This window comes from Oratosquilla oratoria, chromosome 19, assembly GCF_046742065.1.
Source record: "Oratosquilla oratoria isolate Oo_2021 chromosome 19, ASM4674206v1, whole genome shotgun sequence".
In the NCBI taxonomy this organism is placed as follows: Eukaryota; Metazoa; Arthropoda; class Malacostraca; order Stomatopoda; family Squillidae; genus Oratosquilla; species Oratosquilla oratoria.
In genome coordinates, this window is record NC_134795.1 from 57,208,846 (window position 1) to 57,233,295 (window position 24,450).

The 24,450-nt window shown below is 41.1% G+C and overlaps 1 protein-coding gene across 3 annotated transcripts in view; it reads right to left on the minus strand.

Moving 5' to 3' along the window:
• Window positions 1-24,450, minus strand: part of aux (cyclin-G-associated kinase) — a 58,579-nt gene that overhangs the window by 3,924 nt on the left and 30,205 nt on the right. For all 3 annotated transcript variants that reach the window (XM_076203122.1, XM_076203121.1, XM_076203120.1), the window contains 13 exons: window positions 24,297-24,412; window positions 23,536-23,744; window positions 23,215-23,348; window positions 22,005-22,118; window positions 19,314-19,419; window positions 18,736-18,893; window positions 18,106-18,299; window positions 16,778-16,911; window positions 15,935-16,366; window positions 12,887-13,079; window positions 9,999-10,157; window positions 7,749-7,961; window positions 7,372-7,547 (listed from right to left, as the gene is read on the minus strand). In XM_076203122.1, the coding sequence (XP_076059237.1) occupies window positions 7,372-7,547; window positions 7,749-7,961; window positions 9,999-10,157; window positions 12,887-13,079; window positions 15,935-16,366; window positions 16,778-16,911; window positions 18,106-18,299; window positions 18,736-18,893; window positions 19,314-19,419; window positions 22,005-22,118; window positions 23,215-23,348; window positions 23,536-23,744; window positions 24,297-24,412 (2,338 nt within the window). The remainder of the gene's footprint in view (window positions 1-7,371; window positions 7,548-7,748; window positions 7,962-9,998; window positions 10,158-12,886; window positions 13,080-15,934; window positions 16,367-16,777; window positions 16,912-18,105; window positions 18,300-18,735; window positions 18,894-19,313; window positions 19,420-22,004; window positions 22,119-23,214; window positions 23,349-23,535; window positions 23,745-24,296; window positions 24,413-24,450) is intronic.

A 24,450-nucleotide genomic window follows, 5' to 3' on the forward strand; every position in this document is an offset into this window, starting at 1 on the left:
CCTTTGTAATCCTTTGCCTTTGTTAAACTGAATAAATGCATAAAAGTGTGTATATGTATGCATGTATTTACCTAATTGTAGTATACAGGAAAGGAGCAATGCTCATGGGGTCCTGTCACCTATTCTCTTAATTTTCTAACATACGTAGACTCATATTCATGTGCGGTTCCAACTTAATCTATATCTTTGATATCCAATTACCATATTTAGATCTGAACTCATGTATTGTTTGAGCTTGGGCTATATCATTCTCTAAACTATTCCACATATTTATACATCTATATGGAAAACTACTTCTTCACATCCTTTCAACATGTGGTCTTTCTTAATTTACTTCCATGACCTCTTAAAGCTCTCCCAGCTTTAATCAGGAAATCTCTTCTATCAATGCAATCTATCCCCTTTAGTGACCTGAACACTGTAACCATGTCCCCTCTTTCTCTTCGATCTTTCAAAGTTGGTAGACCCAGTGCATTTGGTCTCTCCTCATATGGTTTATCTGCCAGGCTGGGGACCAGTATGGTTGCTGCCCTTTGCAGTCTCTCAATCTTGCTTATATCATTCACTCTGGGGACCATACTACTGACACATATTCCAGTCTTGAATGTATCAGGGTTTCAATGCATTTTTTCATCATCTCTTCATCCATATAACAGAATGCCATTTTAAGCTTCTGCAGTAGTCCATATGTCTCTCCCACAATCCTGCTGGTATGTCTGTCTGGTGACAGGTTGTCTTTTATTAACACTCCTGAGTCTTTATCGACACATATTCCAGTCTTGAATGTATCAGGGTTTCAATGCATTTTTTCATCATCTCTTCATCCATATAACAGAATGCCATTTTAAGCTTCTGCAGTAATCCATATGTCTCTCCCACAATCCTGCTGGTATGTCTGTCTGGTGACAGGCTGTCTTTTATTAAAACTCCTGAGTCTTTAATCCTCTTTTGCTTTTGTACTGTGCTTCCCAAGGAATAGTTTAAGGATGGCCTTTTCCCACTATTGTATTTACCTAATTGTATTCTACTGGAAGGGGAGCTATGCTTGTGGTCAGGCGCGGATCCAGGGGGGGGGGTCGCTGAGGGGGCTGAAGCCCCCCCCCCAAATTTGTTCTTCCATGAATCATTGTAAGAATGTCATTTAATCGATTTTAGTACTTTCTGATGTTTTGCCAGGTCCGGGGGTTAAATATCCTTGTTTGCAGGGCGATTGGTGCAAGAAAAGGTGGTATCATCAGTTTCTGGAGTCTTCTCCATCATGATGGATGAGACGACCGACGTTTCAGGGAAAGAACAGGCCACCATTTGCGTCCGTCACTCCAGCGGAGGTCAGCTAAGGGAGGACTTCCTTGGCTTTGTTCACGCCAAGGATCTGACTGGGGAAGGCCTGGCTCACCTCCTGCTTAGCACAGTAAAGAGTGTCGGCCTCAACATGGGCAACTGCCGTGGCCTCTGTTTTGATAGTGCCAGTGCCATGATGGGAAAATTTCGCGGGTGTCCAGCTGTGGTAGTGCGAGAATACCCGCTCGCAAAGACGATTCATTGTTTCAATCATCGACTCAACCTCGTCTTGACCAAGGCCTGTGACACCAAAGGAGGTAAAGCTCGCTCTCCAGACTCCCAGCGAGGTGTATAACTACATCTATTCCTCAAACATGCGCTCGATGAGGTTTACTGAGCTCGTAAAAGACCACACATCCACGAAGCGGAAGAAGCTGGTCAGCCTCTGCGCTACTAGATGGGTTGAGCGACACGACTCAGTCATGGTGTTTATGGAATTCCTGCCAGTTATTGCCGTCTTTCTGGAGAACGAGAGCAACTCGGACGCGACGGTGGGACTACTACTAATAGCAATCCGAGAGCCGCGCTTTCTGATTGGTCTCACCGTCGCTGAGTCTGTGCTAGCTCACACTGTGGAGCCGAGCCGAGCCCTGCAGTCCCCTATGGTCGATCTAGTCTCAGCGTACACTACGATTGGTGATGCAGTGACGCATCTCAACAAGACCCGGGAAGGTGCACTGACCAGCTTCCAGGACATCTTCAAGAAGGCAGAGGGGCTCCTCCAGGAGATCGGTTCATCACACGACACCATTCCTGTACCTCGAGTTTGCAAGCGCCAAACGCAGCGAGTGAATTTACCCTTCCAGACAGCTGAGGAGTATTACCGAAGATCTGTATATGTCCCATTCCTCGACCATGTATTGACTGAGCTGCAGACCCGGTTCGGGAATGATACCATTCCTGTTGGCTTCAAGATCAAGAATCTGCTCAGCAGCACTGACGGAGATGTTGCTGCTGTACTTGAAGCGGCAAAGGTTTATGAGGCTGACATCGAGACCTTGAGCCTCGTGAAGGTGGAAGCAGAGTGCTAGTATTCAACAACAATGAAGTTCGAATCCATTGGAGATGCCCTTGCCCACGCCCAGACCCGAATGTATCTGAACCTGGCCAAGCTCCTCCGAGTTTTGATCACACTCCCAGTCTCGAACGCAGAGGCCGAGCGTTCATTTTCAACCCTGAAGCGACTGAAGACCTACCTAAGGAATACTATGGGTAAAGATCGCCTCAACGGCCTGGCGCTACTCGGCGTTTACAATAAAATCAATATTGAAATAGACAGTGTAATCAATGTATTTGCCCAAAAAAACAGGAGGTTGATGTTAGTGTGAGATCCCATGAACAATGCTGTGTGTTATTAATGTAATTTAGATACTTTTATTAACAGGTTCAGAAGTTCATACACATTTTTGTTTGTATTTCTGTTTTTTAAAGCTACTTTTATTTTTAATTACTTCCATGAGTCCATGTGCACTAACACTACACACAGATCCTGCAATAATTTCTCTCTATGCGAGAGTATACGCGTGCCAGTGCCTTATCACTGACTAGCACAAGCGTGTAACAATATAAAACGAATATACATTCTATCATATATGTCTAAAATACAGAAAAATCTGAAAAACATTATTAAGTTAAGTATACCTCAGACTTCTGATACATCAGACTACTCAGAGGAAGGAATTCAGGTTAGCCCCCCCCAAATTTTTATCCTGGATCCGCCACTGCTTGTGGTGTCCCGTTTTTGTATCTTGCAACAACTAGTTTGTTCTTAAATTCATGTATGGTATTTGCACACACTATTATTGTCCAATTTGTTCTAGACATCCTCCACTCTGTGTGGGTTTTTTTTTTTTTTTTAGATCTCTTCCATAACTGTCCTTTTTTGAGTTTCTTTTCATGTTCCCTTGTTTTTCCTCTATCCAAATTTATTAAGTCTTCTTTATCAAGGACTTCCATGTCTTTCATAATTCTATAAATGGACAACAGATCACCTATTTCTCTTTGTTCCAGGGTTAGTAATTCCAGTTTAGACAATCTTTGCTCATATATCAGTTCTATCTTCTCCCTTCCTCAACATACATTCCCCTTTTACCCCATCCATCCATCTCATCCTTGGTCGCCCCCTCATGTTCACTACTTCCACCTCTGCCTTCCACACCTCTTTTACTATTCTTTCTTCACTCATTCTTTCCATGTGACCAAACCATCCCAATACTCTTTCATCAACACTATCTCCCAACTCCCTTTCCACCTCCATTCTCCTCCTCACCTCCTTGTTTCTCTATCCAGCCTAGTAACCCCTATCATACTTCTCAGGCATTTCATCTCAAACGCATTCAAACTCTTCCTTTCTTATGTTTCATGTTTCTGCCCCATAGAGTGCTGTCAGCACAATCACTCCTTCATACAATCTCCTCTCAGCATCAACTCCCAATGTCTATTTCTCATTACACTTTTTAATCCCCCATGGCATTTACTTGCTTCTCTCAATCTACATTCTACTTCCACCTCCACTCCTCCCTTTCCCAACACATTCACACTCAAGTATCTAAAATTATCCACTTCCTCCAATCTCTCTCCTTCAATACTCACCTCCAGTCTGCTGCCACTTTCTCCCTTTGTATATCTCATCACCTTACTTTTACCCACATTTATCTTCAACTTTCTTCTTTTGCACACCCTGACACTAGCTTCCTCAATCCCTCCTCTGATCCTGCTACAAGCACAGTATCGTTAGCAAAAAACAACAGGCTTATCTCCCACTTTTCTCCATTTTCTTTAACCATCTCCAATCCCCAGCCCATTACCCTTGCATTCACCTCTCACATCAACCAGCCTAGTAACCCTTATCATACTTCTCAGGCATTTCATCTCAAACACATTCAAACTCCTTCTCTCTTCCTCTCTTATGTTCCATGTTTCTGCCTTATACAATGCTGTAGGCACAATCAATCACACTTGGAACAAACTGGATAATGAAATAGTCTGTGCAAAAACCATTCATGAGTTTAAAAGCAAACTAGACACTGCGAGGTACAATGGCAGGACACCACGAGCATAGCTCCCCTTCCCGCAAAATACAACTAGGTAAATACAATCTCCTCTTAGCAGCCATACCCAAATGACTATTTCTCATTATATTCTTTAATCCCCCATGATATTTACTTGCTTCTCTCAATCTACATTCTATCTCCACCTCCACTCCTCCCTTTCCCACCACATTCACACTAAAATATCTAAAACTATCCACTTCCTCCTGTCTCTCTCCCTTAATACTCACTTCCAGTCTGCTGCCACTTTCTCCCCTTGTATATCTCATCACTTTACTTTTACCCACATTTATCTTCAACTTCCTTCTTTCACACACCCTCCCAAACTCTGACACTAACCTCCTCAATCCCTGCTCTGATCCTGCTACAAGCGCAGTCATCGTCAAACAACAACTGACTTATCTCCCACTTTTCTCCATTTTCTTTAACTATCTCCAATCCTGGACCCACTACCCTTGCATTTACCTTTTGCACCACCCCATCCATGTATAAATTGAACAGCCAAAGCAACATATCCCTGACAAAGTCCCACCTTTACCTCGAACCACTCACTCTCTCCATTTCTAATTCTAATACAAGCTCTACTACTCTCATAAAAACTAGCTTTCCTCCTATCCCATATATCTATAATACCTCCCACAGTATCTTCCTGTCTACCCTGTCATAAGCCTTTTCCAAATCCATAAAAAAAATATATATATATATCCTTACCTTCTCATAAAGCTTTCTTACATATCTGTCTTACCACAATAATTTGATTCACTCAACTCCTACCTGTCTTACACCCACACTGTTCCTTACCAATTACTCCCTCTGTTCCTCTCCTAATCCTCTCAACCAAGACCCTCCCATAAGCCTTCCCAACTACACTTAACTGATCCCTCTGAAAATACTACACTCGCACTTGTCTCCTTCTCCCTTGTAAAGTGGAACTACACAGGCACTCCTCCAGTCCTCTGGCACTCTACCCTCTCTTAAACAAACATTAAATAAGCTCACCTGCCAGTCCACCATCACTGTACCTCCTCTTTTAAGACATTCTGCATGACACCCATCCAACCCAGGTGCCTTACCCACTCTCATCATCTTAACAAGTACCTTCACCTCATCTTTCCTTATTTCTCCTCCATTTTCCTCATTCATCAAGGTCATTTTCTTAGCGCTTCTCACTGCAACTACCTTTCCCTCCCTATCCTCTTTCACATTTAGCAACTCCCTAAAATATTCTGCCCATCTTCCTCTTACTACCTTCTCTTCCATTACCATCTCTACATCTGCACCTTTTACCTTTTCTTCTCTACTTGATTTGCCTCCTCTTCCTTTTAATTTCTTTCCAAAACATCTTTTATTACTTTCAAAATTTTGTCATACTCTTTCCCCATTTCATATCTGCTCTCCTCTTTGCCTACTTTATCTTATGCTTTACTTCTCTCTTCTTTATACCTCTCATATGATTTTCTCATCCAATTTTGTAACCAATGTAAGAAAGCTCACTTCTTTTTATCCAACAACCTTCTTTGCTTCTTCATTCCACCACTCACAACCCTTCCTTCTATTTCCTCCCACCCCCCTTGTTCCACACACCATCTTTGCACACCTTGTGACTCCCTCCTTCAACCATCCCCATTCCTCCTCCACTCCTAGTTCTACTCTATCCTTCACTCCCTCCCACTCCTCTCTCAGCCTTTTTGTACACCTCTTTTTCTTTTTCATTTAAGTAGTTCACTTTAAGGACCTCTCTACCTCCTGTCCTTTTCCTATTTCTCCATCTATCCTCCACTCTCAACTTACCTTCCACCAAAAAATGATCTGATATTCCCCCACTTTCTCCCCTTAGAACATGTACATCCTCAACTCTTCCTACCATACTCCTGGTTACCACTATGTAGTCCATTAACACTCTATCTACCACCCTTTCATTGACCATCCTCTTCCATGTGTACTTATGCTTGACTTTCTTCCTAAACACTGTATTTGCTATCATCAACTCTCTTTCTAGACACATCTCCACCATCAACTCTCCACTACAATTTTTTCCTGGAACATCACTTATCAACCACTTTCTATTGGTTCATTTCCTACACTAGCATTAAGGTCTCCCAATACCACTACACTGACATTTCTCCCTAATCCTTCTGTGCATTCATTTAAATCTATCCAAAATCCTCCCTTTCCTCTACTACATACACATACCGAAGGCTTTTTTTTCTTTATATGGGAGGTAGCCAAAAAACAAAGGCATAAAAAACACTCCCACTGATTCCATCCTATCACACTCCACTCCCCTACACTCTCCTCCCTCCCTCTCATCTTGGCACCTCCTGGATGATGGGTTATCCCTGCATCTTGTCCACTGCCCTGGGTCAGAAGCAGTGTCACAAGACACAGCACATCCACAGCAAGGCCGCTTCATTAAATTGGCGACCCCCCCCTCTCTCCATCCCCTCATGCAGAAAAGGAGAAGACGGGGAGAAATCCCTTCGGGCTCCGTCAAATTTTTTTCACTCCCTCACCCACAATTCCCCAACCTTCCACCTCATGGATCACATCATCCAAATACAACCATTCTCCATTCACCCGTCTTCAGTCCTCTCCTGTCCTTCCTCAACAGACATTCCCCTCTTCCCCAAAGCCCCTTTTACCCCATCCATCCATCTCATCCCAGGTCACCCCCTCATGTTCACTCCTTCCACACCTCTTTTACTAGTCTTTCTTCACTCATTCTTTCCATGTGTCCAAACCATCCCAATACTCTTTCATCAACCCTATCTCCCACCTCCCTTTCCACCCCCGTCCTCCTCCTCACCTCCAAGCAAATATACAAGTGGTATATAGTCACAAAATAAAATGTTTAACAGACAGATAACACACTATTATTTGTACTTTTCCCTTAGACATATGTTATAATGTTAATACATTTAACACAGGTGTTACCACTAGAACAAAGTAAATCTAAATTATATTCTTTACATTCCTTTACCTTCAATTTTTCTGGATCCATCGTTTTTACAAGTTCAACTTTCTTCATTTCCGCCATTGTCTTTGGACCTGTTTCTTTGTTACTGGTGAATGTGAAACCTTGAGAACCCAAAAGATCCTGGAATGCATCACCTGTCTTGGGTTTTCCATTTCCAGAACTGTTTGGAGCATTCTTTCCTATAAATGGAAACAAAATCATGAAATTATAGGAGTTCTTATAAATGCTCTCTCCCCTGAAATTTCAAGTTCGCATACAGTTTTTTTTTTAACTTTTAAGCATGGAATGACATATTATGACAAAAATAATTTACAATAAGAGAATAGATCAAGCAGAATGGTTATAGAAAAAAAAATCTATATCAACCTCTTGGTACCTACCTAAATTATCAAAGTGGGTTCTACCATAGTTTGGCTGAGATGGCGATTTCATCTGATGATGTGGGGTCCCACTTGGAGTCTTCGGCTGCTGCTGTTGCTGTTGTTGTTGTTGTTGCTGCTGTTGTTGTGGCTGCCACCCACCCAAGCCAACACCACCTGAGCTACCCATCATGCCTTGCCCCATCATGCCTGGTGCTGCCTGTCCCATCACACCTATAATTCCAGAGGGATAGAGTGCATTTTTCACAAAATATTCAAAATTGCCCTTAGGTATATACATGTACTTGTATTAAGAGTACAAATAAAATTTAGAGTTATCAAAAATTCTTCCTTCATTCTTCCACAGTAAGAGACATACACATGGTAAGCTTCTTACATACAACATACATACATACACATACCAAGGCTTTTTCCCCCTTACAAGGGAGGTAGCCAAAAAGAAAAGGCATAAAATCATTCCCACCCATTTCATCCCTGAATACACTCCACTCCCCTCCACCCTCCTCTTATCTTAGCACCTCCTGGATGACAGGTCATCCCTGCATCCACTGCCTTGGGTCAGAGGCAGTGTCGCAAGGCACAGCACATCCACAGCAAGGACGCTTCATTAAATCGGCGACCCCCCTCTCCATCCTCCCATGAAGAAAAGGAGAAGACAGGGAGAAATCCCTTTGGGCTGCGTCAAATTTTACTCACACATACTACCTAATCCCCCATCCCCCCACCCATTCCACCTCATGCATCACAGCATCATCCATATACAACCATTCTCCATTCACCCCTGTCTTCTGTCCCCTCCCATCCTTCCTCAACAGACATTCCCCTCTTCCCCAAAGCCCCTTTCACCCCATCCATCCATCTCATCCTAGGATGTCCCCTCATGTTCACTCCCTCCATGTCTGCCTTCCATACATACAAACCAAGACAAATTCCTTTTTATATATATAGGGACTGGTAGAGTCAAAGCATATACCTACCCAATACTCATTCAAACCCATTCATTTCCCCTCCCATTATGACATCTTGAGGATAATAAATCATCCTTATTCCCTGCAACACCACTGAGATCCAAGGCAATACAGAGTGACATGGTGCTTCCACAATAGGTCCTGAGAACTGTAGCTTGTTTACCTGTACCATGTTATGCAGCAAAGCTCCATTTCATCCACAGTAAATATTTACAACACATACACGAAGAACATCCCTCACATATCACTCACCGCTCCATTAACACACTGAAAGACAACACACTGCTGCATGCCAGACCCCCTGATATCCACCCTTCTGAATCCTCTCTCCCACGAAAGGACAGAGTCCACTTGGCCAGACTGCGATGCGGTCACCACCCAGCACTTCTAAGCTACCAGAAGAGGCTGGACGACCGTGTTGTGAACAGCTGCCCAGGATGTAACACTTCACCCCATACCATACAACACATAATGGAAGACTGCATTATACACAATCATGCATGCAAACAACACAACATACACTCTATAAAGGATTTGTGGGAAAACCCAGTTTCGGCTGTGGCCTTCCTTGGGGAGACGGGACTGCTCGGACAGACAGTCTAGGGAACGACAACAACAACAACAACAACAACATCCCTTTGGACTTGGTCACAAGACTGGCCATAGTGATGAGATCTAAATAAAAAACAAGTAAGTTGCATCTTTTCATCATCCATTTTGCAACCATTCACTCCTATATTTTGCACTCTATTCCTTTCTCAATAAACATTCCTCTTGCATCCAATTCCTCCTTTACCACATCCACCCTTATTTGTGACCTTCCTCTCAAATTCACTCCATCCACTCCTGCCTCCCTTGAATTCCAAATCTCTACCCTATACAGTGCAATCAACCCTTTGTACAGTCTCATCTTTGCATTCATCCTCAAACAGACACAAGTTTTCCACATAGAAGCATTAATTTTTGGAGAAAAAAATTAAAGGACAGTTCTAGCAGGCAATATAAATTAATTCAAAATAAAGTTTGACAATTAGAAATAAAAAGACACAAGTAAATGTAGCTGCATATACCATCAGATTACACAGCAGTGATACCTACAAAATACAAATACAACACATTTTAGATGGGGGGATCTCTGGCAGGATCCCATGAGGTTAATGAATCTCCTCTGTTACTCATGTGTTCTCCCTTACTAACACCATGAACAACTTAACAACAACACAAGACTGCTCAACCACACAGTCTAGGGAACAAGAACAACAACAATAACCAATAACCAAACCTGAATTCTGTCCTGCCCAAGTAGTCGCACCCTGCGGCTGTTGCTGTTTGTGTTGAGGTGAACCCATAACTGGAGTACTGCCACCCAATGGTGTTCCTCCCATCGGAGTTGTAGGCTTGGAACCACTCCATCCAGCTCCTCCCAGACCTGATAAATTACCTGTTCCCCCAAAAGAAATAATACTAATAATATGCTTTAACATACATATACATGAATGTATATACATAACATATAACAAAGGCTTTTTCCCCCTACACAGGAGGTAGCCAAAAAGAAAAAGGCATAGAAACCACTCCCACCCATTCCATTTCCTATATATTCACTCCCTTCCACCCTCCTCCCTCCCTCCCATCTTGGCACCTCCTGGATGATGGGTCATCCCTGCATCCTGTCCATTGCCCTGGGTCAGAAGCAGTGTTTCAAGACACAGCACATCCACAACAAGGCCACTTCATAAATTCAGCAACTCACCCTCTCCATCCCCCCCATGCAGAAAAGGAGAAGACAGGGAGAAATCCCTTCGGGCTACGTCAAATTTTTTTCTCATACATACTTCCTCACCCCCCATCCCCCACCCACTCCCCCTCATGCATCACAGCATAATCTATACACAACCCCTCTCCATTCACCCCTATCTTCTGTCCTCTCCCATTCTTCCTCAACAGACATTCCTCTCTTTTGTAATGCCCCTTTCACCCATCCATCCATCTCATCCTAGAATGCCCCCTCATATTCACTCCTTCCACCTCTGCCTTCCACACTTCTTTTACTAATCTTTCTTCACCTTCTTTACTTCTGTCAATGTAGTTGTATTGGGAGACCTTTATGCTAGGGTAGGAAATGAACCAATAGACAGAGTGATTGGGAAGTATGGAGTTCCAGGTAAAAATCATAGTGAAGAATTGATGGTGGAGATGTGTCTTGAAAGAGAGTTGATAATAGCAAATACAGTGTTTAGGAAGAAACTCAAGCATAAGTACACATGGGAGAGGGTGGTGGATAGATGAGTGGCAGATAGTGTTAATGGACTATATAGTGGTGACCAGGAGTATGGTAGGAAGAATTAAAGATATACATGTTCTAAGGGGAGAGAGTGGGGGAATATTAGATCATTATCTGGTGGAAGGTAAATTGAGAGTGGAGAATAGGTGGAGAAAGAGGAAAAGGGCAGAAAGTAGGGAGGTACTTAGAGTGAACTGCTTAAATGTATATACATACATACCATATACCAAAGGCCTTTTCCCCCCCTCACAAGGGAGGTAGCCAAAGTCAAAGGCATAAATCCACTCCCACTTATCTCACTCCCACCCACTCCACTCCCATTCACCCATTGCTTCATGGAGGCTGAATTTTTTGCTATCTTACCAAAAAGGCCAATTTTGAGGTATTTCTAAGCATATTTTGTGGTATCATTTTTTTCTATCCAAGATGGAGTAACAAATGAGGTACCAAATGAATGAGCATGATCTACTATACATATATCAACCGTAAGAATTGATGAATTTTCTGTGACTTTTAACCATTCCAGTCAAATCAAATTCTCATGCACAACATTGGTTGCCATATGTACACTGCATCGCACTACTCACATTGTAAAATATAGCCACTGCTGTATTACTTGTTCTCTTTTACTTTGAGTGATAATGATAATGATGATATGGTTTAATGTCACACATTCCCCCCCCTTATCAGGAGGTTAGGACGGTACCCCTCACAGAGGGCTTTGTAGAATGGAATTTAATGAACCATGCCCTTGGTTCAACTTCCCCAGTGGCAGGATTTGAACCGCCCTCACCTCAACCTTCACCACAAGTAACGACGCCCTAACCCGCTCAGCCAGCGCGCTTCCTGAATGATAATAAACAGAGAATGCATGATCTAACCAGTTCAGAGAATCAGGGAATTTTTCATGCACATACATATACATATATCAAAGCTTTTTTCCCCCTTACAAGGGAGGTAGCCAAAAAACAAAGGCATAAAAACCATTCCTACCCATTCCATCCCTAATACACTCCACTCCCCTCCACCCTCTACCCTCCCTCTTATCTTGGCACCTCCTGGATGACGGGTCATCCCTGCATCTTGTCCACTGCCCTGGGTCAGAGGCAGTGTCGCAAGACACAGCACATCCACAGCAAGGCCACTTCATTAAATTGGCGACCCCCCTCTCCAATCCCCTCATGCAGAAAATGTTCATGTACAACAACTTAATGCCATTGTAAAGTATCTTCTGGATAATTTTCTGGATTTTTAACGAGTTTCTGTATTGGATTTACTTTTGTACTATTTAGTATTGCCCAACATCATTGACAGGTTTCTGTAAATATGAAATATTATATTAGATGCTGAAATTATGTATGACTTTTGGTCTAAATTCACTTAAAATTAAAACATCCATACAAAAACAATGTCTCCAGGTGAGCAAAAATAGTCAAGAATTTCAAGAATTTCATATCTTTTCAAATTCATGGGGGAAAATTAATCCATTCTAACGGTTGCTATATGTACAGTAGATCATGTTCTTTCATTCAGTACCTAATTTGTGGTGCTATCTTGGATAGATAAAAAACCATATCACAAAATATGCTTAGAAATGCCTCAAAACTGGCCCTTTTGCTAAGACAGATACAAAAAAACTTCAGCCTCCATACAGCAATCCTTCCATACATCCTAGATTAAAATGGATGTAATTTTTGGCTTTTTCCCCTTTGGTTGCCTTGGTTGGCCCCTCCCGTTACTCAATCCACCTCTACCTTCTACTCTTCTTTTACTCGTCTTTCTTCACTCATTCTTTCCATGTGTCCAAACCATATGCATATTCATATGTGTATGTCCCTTAAGAAGAAAAATTTTCAGAAGCATCTTACAGTAATATAACTTCTAACCTAAATCTGCAAATGGATCTGAAGGTTTCGATGATTGTTGCTGCTGTTGCTGAGGCTGAGGAGTATTACTTCTTGGAAAGCCAGATGCCATGGAATTTATTGGACTACTGGCACCCATCATTCGAGGGCCACCCATGGCTGCCCCTGTCCCTGCCATTGGTGGAGCCCCACCAACACCAATATTTGGTACACCCTGGAACATAAATATTCAAATTAGACAATGGCTGCTGTTTTAACTACTGTTTCTAATTAGACAATGGTTGCTATTTTAACTATTGCAAGTCAAGAGGAAAAATAATTTAAAGTCTTTGTGTATGTGTGTATATACATGTATTTATATATATATATATATATATATATATATATATATATATATATATATATATATTACTGAAGAGGATTGCATTTAGCAATCGAAATATATAGCTGTGCTTACTCAACCCTCTCTTTCATCCGACTGTGGTGTTACTTGTGATATATATATATATATATATATATATATATATATATATATATATATATATATATATATATATATATATATATATATATATATATATATATATATATATATATATATATATATATATATATATATATATAGATATATATATATATACACACACATACATACACTTCTAACTCAACATATTTCCTTGCATATTTGCGAAGGTGAAGCTAGGGAGGCTGGTAAAACTGAAATAAATAATTAGTTTTCTTAGGTGTGGGCAGACCATGAAAAGCTAAGATGAGAAGAAGGAAAGGGTGGTGGATGGGTGACAGCAATAGGTGAGAGCAGAATGGGTGTGAATGGGTACATGCCTTTTGATTTGGCTATCTCCCTTATAAAGGGGAAAAAGCAAGCACTGGTTTTCCAATAGAGTGGTCAATGAATGGAATAGACTTAGTAACTATGTAGTGAGTGCTGAAACTCAGTTACTTTCAGAGAAGGTTAGATAACTTTATGGATATGGATGATAGGTGATAATGGACATGGAAACTGCCTTGTATAGGCTTTATGGTCTATTTCAGTCTCCTTCTTTCTTATGTTCTTTGATAGATTGACAGGTATGGGCAGAACTAAAATGTTCCCCAAACAAAGGCAAAGGAAGACCATTACAAAATACATAAAAGAGTATTATTATTATTATTTTTTTTTTTTCGTATCCAACCTAGATATGGACCAAAAGGTCTCCTGTCTGCATGCTCCGCCTTTGTAATCCTCTGTAATCCTTCGACAACAAGAGTACCCATATGCTTCACCGATATCAAATCTGTTCAACTTTATGCATAGTAAGAGTACAGAAATAAAACTGGTGGGCAGAAGATCAATTCAAGGAGAAAATGAAGGAAGAAATATTTTGAATAAGGGTCTAACAGATAAATTCGTACAAACTTTGAAGAGGTTTTAAGCACTTAAAAAGTAACATATGGCAATTCTGATTGTTTCCACATACTTCCATTTGTCTAATAATTTAGCCAGTTGTATACTAGCACCGGTGCAATAAACATTAAGCAATGGAACAAGCCAAACGTTCAGCCATATGCGAACTTCGTCACGCGGGTCACACTCCTAGCGCCATAATAAGGATGCTAAAATACTCCAGACAAACTGTTTACGATGTTTGTAAACGTTTTGATGAGACCGGCGAAGACCAACGAGCTGCTCACAAGCCCAGAAGGGGCAGAATTCTAACACCTCGCTTTTTAGCTGGTCTCAAGAGAAGTGTCAATGCAAATCCAGCCTTACCATTATCGACATTGGCAAAGAAGAGAGGTGTCAGCACAATGACAATTCACAGAGCATTAAAGAAATTGGGATTAACCTCATTCTCACAAGGAAAAAGACATCTTTTGACACGAAAAATGAAAGAAATCCGCTTGACCAGGTGCCAAAAGCTGTTGAACTGGATGAAGTCGAATGGCTCAGTCATCAAGTTTTTTTCCGACGAGAAGATTTTCACGGTTGATGCGACTTTCAATAAGCGGAATGATCGCTGGATAGCCTCCTCATCCTCAGAGGTTCAACACAAGACAACGACGAAGAAACCAGCAAGTGTCATGGTGCTCTGTGTGGTGTCAACTGAGGGGGACGTCTTCACTCACTTCTTCAACAACAAGGAGAAAGTCAATGCCGTTGTCTATTGCAAAGTTCTAGAAGAGAAAATAATACCCTGGATGAAAGATAAGGCTAGTGGCAACCAGTTTGTCTTCCAACAAGACTCGGCTCCAGCCCACACAGCGAAGAGGACCACCAACCTTCTCGAAGGGTCAAATGTGCAGTTCTGGAACAAAGAGTTGTGGCCCTCAAATTCGCCAGACCTAAACCCTTTAGATTATTATTTTTGGGCGCGAATTGAGGCCAAGGCATGTGACAAGCCACACAGAAGTATAACAACCCTGAAGACAGACATCAAGAAGGCTGTGGGTTCATTATCAAAGTCTGAGATCATCAACGCTGTATCCAAGTTTCGTAAACGCGTTGAAAGCGTCATAACAGCTGAAGGTGGTTACATTGAATGAAATCATTGTTCTTATTGCCTTTTCTAAATATACTGAAAATTTCATAACTCTCTGTTTATTATAACCCGAGATATTAATCTTAAAACATGTGATAAGAAGTTGTACGGATTTATCTGTTAGACCCTGTAAGGGCAACACCAGAAGATTACATCAAAACAAAGAAATTGACTTTGTTAGTTGCAAGGTTATTCTAGATGAAAAAGTTCAAGAAAAGATGAATCAAATAATACTTCAGAGATGTCCTTCGTGGTGATTAAGGCAATTTTTTTCTATAATTACCTATCTATATACCAATGGCTTATTCTCCCCTATAAATGAGGTAGCCTAGTCAAAAGACACATACCTACTCCCACCCATTCCACTCCCATCCACCACCCTTTCCTCCCTCTCATCTTAGCTCCTCATGGATGACAGGTCATCCCTACATCATCTATAATCACCTACAAGTTACAATATAAAAGAAAAAGAAAAAAAAAAAAAAAAAATTCTATCGAATCAAAATGTTTCAAACTCAACGAAACTTACAGCATGAAAATGTCCAAAGATACTCTGCGTATTTTGAACACCAGCTTGTTTGCTTCCAAGGTTTCCTAATAGGTCTGGTGTACTGCCAACTGCAGCTTCACCTCCTGATGTCGCATTACCAAAGGGATCAAATAAATTTGTTCCTGTTTGTGGTTCCTTGGTAGAAGCTTGTGGAGCACCTGATTCACCAAGACCACTAAGCAGATCAAAATTACTGGGATCTTTTTTGATGCCTCCAGCAATATCTAGTAAATTCACATTTGCTGTAGGCTGATTTACAGCACTCTTTGTTGGTCCAGCTCCCCAGTTAAGCAGGTCCACTTCTGGTGCTGGAGCAGGTGGTGGTGGTGGCGGTGCTGTTGGCTGTGGATCACAACCTTCCAAAGGAACATCTTCCTCATCCGAGATCAGTACCTCCTCCTCCTGCTCTTTCTGGAAATAAATTATACATGTTCAATGTGGAGAAAAAAAAATATATATATATATATAAATAAGTCTCTCTTGAAAGCCTAGTTGGTAAGTCACTGCCGCACTTCTCATGAGGATGCCAGGTACGAGTCCTAGGCAGTACCACATTTCAATTTCTGCATGCTGGCCTTTGATGGCTTAGAATTAAAGTGTATTGTGGTTGTTAAAATGTGTATATGTGTATATATATATATAATATGTATGTATATATGTATATATATAATATATGTGTATGTATATATATATAGGTATATATATATTTATATATACATATATATATACACACACACACACACATATATATGCATGTATATATTTCCATCTTAATTAAAAAATATATACTCTTTTACATCATGATTCCACCCTTAACCTTACATTAGCATCATGTGTTTTTTTATCCCAATTAAGTGATGCCATGAAGTCCGCCTTGTTCGCCCCTTGGCTGGCTCCACTCTCTGGTTTTGGAAGTGAATCCCTTCTCACTGACGCCGGGGAACTATGAGCACTCGCTGCAACAGTAAACATCTAATATAATCAACCAATAAATCTGTTGTCCCAGATCTCCCTTCCAGGAGACCTCATGATGATTGATGATTTGGCTTAATGTCAAGAACTCCCCCTATCAGGAGGTTAGTATGGTGCCCCTTACAGAGGACTTTGTGGTGTGGAATTTAATGAACCAGGCCCTCGGTCCAACTCTCTGACAGCAGAGTTCACACTGCAATCACCTTGACCTCCGCCGCAAGTACCAACACTCTAAACTGCTTGGCCAGCAAGCAACTTAATATCCAGACAAATATATAATTTTTCTTTTGAGCTGCTCCTTGAAATTACTGCATATTCACCTGGTCTGAAGTGTGTACATATATCAATGGCTTTTCCCCCCCTAACAAGGGAGGTAGCCAAAAAGCAATGGCATAAAATCCACTCCCAACCATTCCATCCCCACATACTCCACTCCCATCCACCCCCTTCCCTCCATCTTATCTTGGTTCCTCCTGATTGACAGTTCATTCCTACATCTCGCCTGTTGTCCTGGGTCAGAAGCAATGCAGCAAGACACAGCACATCCACAACAAGGCTGCTTCATTTAATTGGCAACCACCCCCTCTCCATCCCCTCATGCAGAAAAAGAGAAGACGGGAAGAAATCCCTTCAGGCTGTGTCAAAATATCATTCACACATACTCCCTCACCCCCACCCCCCACCCACTCCCTTTCATGCATCACAGTATGATCTATATACAACCATTCTCCACTCACCCCTATCTTCTGTCTTCTCTCTTCCTTCCTTCAACAGACATTCCACTCATTCCCAATGCTCCTTTTACCCCATCCATCCATTTCATCCTTGGTTGCCCCCTCATGTTCACTAGTTTCACCTCTGCCTTCCACATCTCTTTTTCTAATCTTTCTTCACTCTTTCTTTCCATGTGACCAAACCATCCCAATACTCTTTCATCAACCTCTCTCACAACTCCCTTTCCACCCCTGCTCTCCTCCTCACATCCCCATTTCTCATTCTATCCAGCCTACTAATCCCTAACATACTTATCAGGCATTTCATCTCAAACAGCAGGACCTGCAGACTGTTACTAGCTACTGCTAGATGGTGTGTTTCCAATAGAAACTTGAGGCAACAACTGGTTAACTACATCACGATTTACCACAATAAACTAAACTAATATTGGAATAGCAACTTACCAAACTTATCAATAACTTCTTCCATTTCTATCACAGTAGAAAATACAACATTGGGCTTTAGAGCTGATGATGAATGTGTTACCCAAGGGGGAGGCTGTGGGGGCATACGTTCAACATCTGATACAAAGATGTTTACCGTAGTCTGAAACTTCTCAGGATATCTATCAGGCTCCTGAATATCATCTAATTCTCGTCTGCAAAAGAATTTTTTTTTTTAACTATCAATATATACATACATATACCAATGGCTTTTTCCCCCTTACAAGAGAGGTAGCCAAAAAACAAATGCATAAAATCTACTCCCACCCACCCCATCCCCACACACTCCAATCCCATTCACCCCCTCCCTCCCTCTTATCTTGGTTCCTCCTGGATGACGGGTCATCCCTCCATCTCGCCCAATGTCCTGGGTCACAAGCAATGTAGCAAGACACAGCACATCCACAGCAAGGCCATTTCATTAAATCGGCGACCCCCCTCTCTGTCCCCTCATGCAGAGAAGAAGAAGATAGGGAGAAATCCCTTCGGGCTGCATCAAATTCTTCTCACACATACTACCTCACCCCCCATCCCCCCACCCATTCCACATCATGCATACAACATGCAAAAGGAAAAACTCTTCATACTTACAGGGAAAATCTAATTGATGTGTCTTCTTCTGGAATGAAGCCAGTGTGGAATTGAAGCTGAACTACCTTGATGCCAGTAACTTTACCCATAATACGACGAGCATGATACACATAAATGCAAACATCACCCACTAAGTGAACATTGATTGGAATGCTAATCTGGAAGGTAAACAAACAACAAAGGATTACATCACCAGAATCCAATGTAAATTAATCAAATCTGTTGGACAAAAATATCTGTTACTCCCATTCAGGAGTAAAAGATTCATAATTTCATTTTTTTTTTTTTTTTAATCACATAGCACTTCACACTATGAAAAAGAGAGCGAAAAAAAATACAAAAATAGAGAATAGAGAAGAGAAAATAGAACATACGATAACAGATAGGAAATATAAAAGACAATATGAAATAGAAAAAATTTAAAATTGAGAGAAAAGAGGGAGAGAGGTAGAGGATGAGTTAGAAGGAAACAGGGAGAGATAGGAGAGATAGAGAATATGAGAGGAAAAAAAGAAAAGAAAGAAAAGGAGAGAGAGAGAGAGAGAGAAAAGGGGGGAGGAAGAGAAATGAATTATTACCTTATTGTCATGGGGCATGTACAATTTCATTGCATCATAATCTTGTAATGTTGATAAAGCTCGATGCTCCCCTTGCCACACTTCAACATATGGTCGGATTCCATCCCTGCATTGGATAAAAATGACCATCTATAATAAAATTGTGATGTTATCATTTCATTCCTAACCTGAAAAATCCTTATTCCCTCAGTTGTAGTGTACTTTAACCCCTTCACTCCGGGCTAAAATCTTGCGGGCAGCATTAGCTGCCAGACGTGCGATGTTGCGTCATAATACTTGCATTATAAAAAATAAAGTCACCACTGTTTTGGTCATTCTCTCTTTTACCCGTGAATTTTGATAACCATAGAAAATATGATGAAGCCAGTTTACAGCGTATGGGGGCCGACATCGGCATCCTCACATACCCACTTGCTCCTCATGACGCCTACGTAAGCATCATCGTATCGAAGGGGTTAAGATTCTTTTTTTTTTTTTATTAATTCTGTTGTTACCCAGACAGCTATCAGTCTATATATTGAGAATGAATATCCTTCTCCCTTTCGCAGTTCTAGTGTGGTTCCACTCAAACTCAACTTCAACTGGTTATAAGTAAAATTTTTTACTTTCAAAATTTTCTGTCATACTCTTACCTCATTTCACATCTGTTCTCCTTTTTGCCTCCTTTATCTTATGCTTTAATTCCCTTCTCTTTTCTTTGTACCTATTATATAATTCTCTCATCCTATTTTGTAACCAATCTCTGAATGCTTGTTTCTTCTCTTCTACAACCTTCTTTGCTTCCTCATCCCACCAATCACTACCCTTCCTTCTATTTCCTCCCATCCTCCTTGTTCCACACACCATCTCTGCACATCTTGTGACTCCCTCCTTGAACCATCCCCATTCCTCCTCCACTCCTAGTTCTACTCTATCCTTCACTCCCACTCCTTTCTCAACTTCTTCTTGTACTCCTCTTTTTTTTTTCTCATTTAAGCAGTTTACTCTAAGTGCCTCCTTACCTTCTCTCCATTTCCTCTCTCTTTATCCATCTATCCTCTACTCTCAACTTACTTCCAAAGAAAAGAAAAAACATTCTCTCCCCTTAAAACATGTACATCCAAAACTCTTCTACTCTTCTCCTGGTTACCACTATATAGTCCATTAAAGCCCTATCTACCACTCTTCCATCCACCACCCTCTCACATGTGTACTTATGCTTGACTTTCTTCCTAAATACTGTATTTCCTATCATCAACTCTCTTTCTAGACACATCTCCACCATCATCTCTCCACTACAATTTTTTCCTGAAACTCCACACTTCACAACCACTCTGTATATTGGTTCATCTCCCAATACCACTACAGTGACATTTCATCCTAAACCCTATATGCACTCATTTAAATTTATCCAAAAAGCTTCCCTTTCCTCTACACTCTTCTCACTACCAGGCCTATATGTACTTACAAACACCCACATCTCCCTTCCCAGTTTCACTTTCATCCACATTAACCTATCTCTTCACTTACTAGTACAGCCACCCCTTCTCTCCCTCATCCTCTCTTCACTCCTGACACCCTCCCAATTACACTTCCAAACTCAAACTTGCCCCTCCCTTTCAACTTAGTTTTACTCAATGCCAATACATCCATCTTTCTTCTCACAAATATACTGCTTATCTCTTCCCTTTTATCTCATCTGTCCCACATCCACACACATTAAAAGACCCAAACCTTAGGGTACTGGTTGGAAAACTCCTAGATCCTCTCATGCCTTTACTTTTTTTTAGGAATGTCCCCTGTGGGGCTACAGGATGCCTAGTCCTAATCCCTGTCCCGTTTTTGTCACTTTTTACTACTCAAGTGGGACACTCAGTGGTAGTATTCTTTTCCCTTACTACAGGGTTCAGCAAAAAAAAAAGAAATGAATATTAAGAAAAGTGGTACAGGACCTTATTAAGAGTGGGGGACAGCATAATGGAGGGACAGTCACAGTATAATAAAGTATCATAATTTCTCTATAAATAGAGATCCTCTATTACAGACAAAATGATGAGTGGCTCTGGTCCATAGAGGCACCCAATATAGACCCTAAAGTATCAGCTGCATGTTACTGAGCAGCTTATAACTCCACAATAATGCATACATACATATACCAAAGGCTTTTTCCCCCTTACAAGGGAGGTAGCCAAAAAGAAAAAGGCATAAAAACCATTCCCACACATTCCATCCCTAATATGCTCCACTCCCCTCCACCCTCCCTCTTATCTTGGCACCTCCTGGATGAGGGGTCATCCCTGCATCTTGTCCACTGCCCTGGGTCAGAGGCAGTGTCACATGACACAACACATCCACTGCAAGGCTGCTTCATTAAATCGGCAACCCCCCCTCTCCGTCTCCTCATGCAGAAAAGAAGACAGGGAGAAATCCCTTTGAGCTGCATCAAATTTTTCTCACACATACTACCTCACCCCCATCCCCCCATCCATTCCACCTCATGTATCACAACATCATCCATATACAACCACAATAATATGCAGCCAATACCCCAGACGGGGAGAAGATTTAGAGACGGAGAGAAATCCATTCAGGCTGCATCAATATATCATCCACACTCAATCACTCCCCAACCCCTGACCTCTCCCTTCCTTGCTTGACATAGAAATGAGAGAAAATGGAGAGATTTTTACTTAAAACACAAAAATCACTTACCGCCGCTGTGTAAATACTGGTATTGGAGTTACAGTTATAGACGTAATGGTCACTGGTTTGAAGTGTGGATATGCTGGCGGTACTGAAACCATCTCCTTCATATACGTCAAATACCTGTAACAATTTGACTGGTAAAACTTCTATATACAATGGACACAAATATAGATAGATTTGTCTCACACAGTACTGAGAGGAAGAGATGTGATCATGGGTGAAAAAAGGTAACAACATAGGGTGATAATAATACATACATACATATATCAAAGGCTTTTTCCCCCTAACACGGTAGGTAGCCAAAAAGAAAAAGGCATAGAAACCACTCCCACCCATTCCATTTCCTATATATTCCACTCCCCTCCACCCTCCTCTCTCCCTCTTATCTTGGCACCACCTCCTGGATAATAATGAAAGGAGTATAACCAAGAACACAGATGTCGAAAGGGACCAAGAATGATCTCCTGTATGTCATGGTTCTGCTGAATGTCATACATATACCAAAAGGCCCTTTCCCCCTTATAATGGGGTGGCCTAACCAAGCCATATACCCAATCTGCACCCTTCCAACACCCATTTGTTGTCCATTATATCTTAGCACATTGCAGATGAAGTACCATCCCTATTCCCAACCCACTGCCCACATCAAAAGCAACATAGCAAGACACAGCAACTCCACAGTAGGGACCAACAGCCAAAACTGGTTTACCCCCCTATGCTCCATTATATGGCAACCCTTCTCCCTCATCAGCTTAAGAAGCTATAGAGAGCGGACAAGAATAAATTCTTTCAGTCCACATCAGTTTATCATCTATTCAAAACAACTCTCCACTCTCACCTATCTCTTGCCCTCTCATGTTCCTGTTTGACACACATTCCTCTTGTACCCAAGGCTCCTTTTACCCCATCCACCCATCCCATTCTTGGATCTCCCCTCAAAGTTTACTCCATCATTTGAAGAGGTAAAGGATCAGTTCCAAGAGAACAGGAACACCATAACCAGGTACTCATCATTGGTCCTAATCTGGGGCAAGCCTGACCAAATCAAATCTAGTAAATAAAATGAATAAGGATGGTACCCCTTACAGAGCATTTTGTAGTATGGCATGGTTATTAAATTCCATGCTACAAAGTTATCTGTATGGGGCATCATCCTAACCTTCTTAAAAAGATGAGTTGCATCATTAAACCAAATCATCAATCATCATCAACCCACCTGAATTGTGATGGTTGTAAAGAGGGAGGAGCTCGCTTTATGGCAAACATGTTAAGTGCTTGCTCTGGACTCTTGAAGAGATGGACTAGAAGCATAAAAGAACAAACTAATACTGCCGTTGATGCTTTCCCATCCTACAAGTCCAAGAAACAAAAATAACATTAATACACGAGGCCAGTAGTTTCAGAAATTGAGATTATCAAAAAATATTAACTGATGTTAGCTTTTGGATAGCATACAGGTCAGACTACAAGTCTGAAGTTTACAAATACAGTATTTTTTTTAAATAACAAATCTTTCTGTTATTTGTGATTTACTTACAATACAGTGAATAACTACTACGTTCTTTGAATCCTTTGTGAGGTAGTCATTGACGCTACAAGACAAATTATACAGGGCTCCTAATGTTGGTGCACGTTTTCCAGACCAATTGCCTTCTATGATTCTTGCACTGAACTTGGTGGAGTGATATTGACGGCCTGATACATTATAGATAATGTAGTGACCAGGATGACGACCCTCCAGAACAGCTTTGCAAAGAAAAGAATGTTCTTAGAAATTCATATAAAATGCAAATCTGTACCATAATATTCAGATATATGCTATTTATCTATCTATATATCAAGGGCTTTTTCCTGCTTACAAGAGAGATAGCCAAGTCAAAAGGCAAGTACCCACTCCCAACCTTTCCACTCCCACCCACCACCCTTTCCTCCCTCTCATCTTAGCTCCTCATGGATGACAGGTCTTCCCTGTATCCCACCCACTGCCCTGGGTCAAAAGCAAAGCAGCAAGACATCACATCCACAGCAAGGCCAGATATATGCAATAAGTATTAACCTTATCAAAGTGTGCATGTAAAACAATGCACTCTCAAAACATATACCTTGAATACCACAGGACACATCAACCTTTTTTTTTATATATATATACAAAAAAAAAAAAAATAATAATAAATAAATAAATAAATAAATAATAATAATATAATTAATAATAATAATGTCTAAAACTATATTTCATCAATCAATCAATCTCAATCAATCTGCTTCCCCAGGTCTCTGTGGCATGGTCTCTCAAATTACCTTTAACATCCTCTACATGATTTCTATAGGCTGATTCTATGCCTTCTGCAGGGTATGACATGGCTATTATTCTTGATGTTAAATAGGTGAAGTCCAAGTCAGTTCTTGTTATTGATCTGAAAAGCAAAATTATTACTTAGTAAGTATATATATC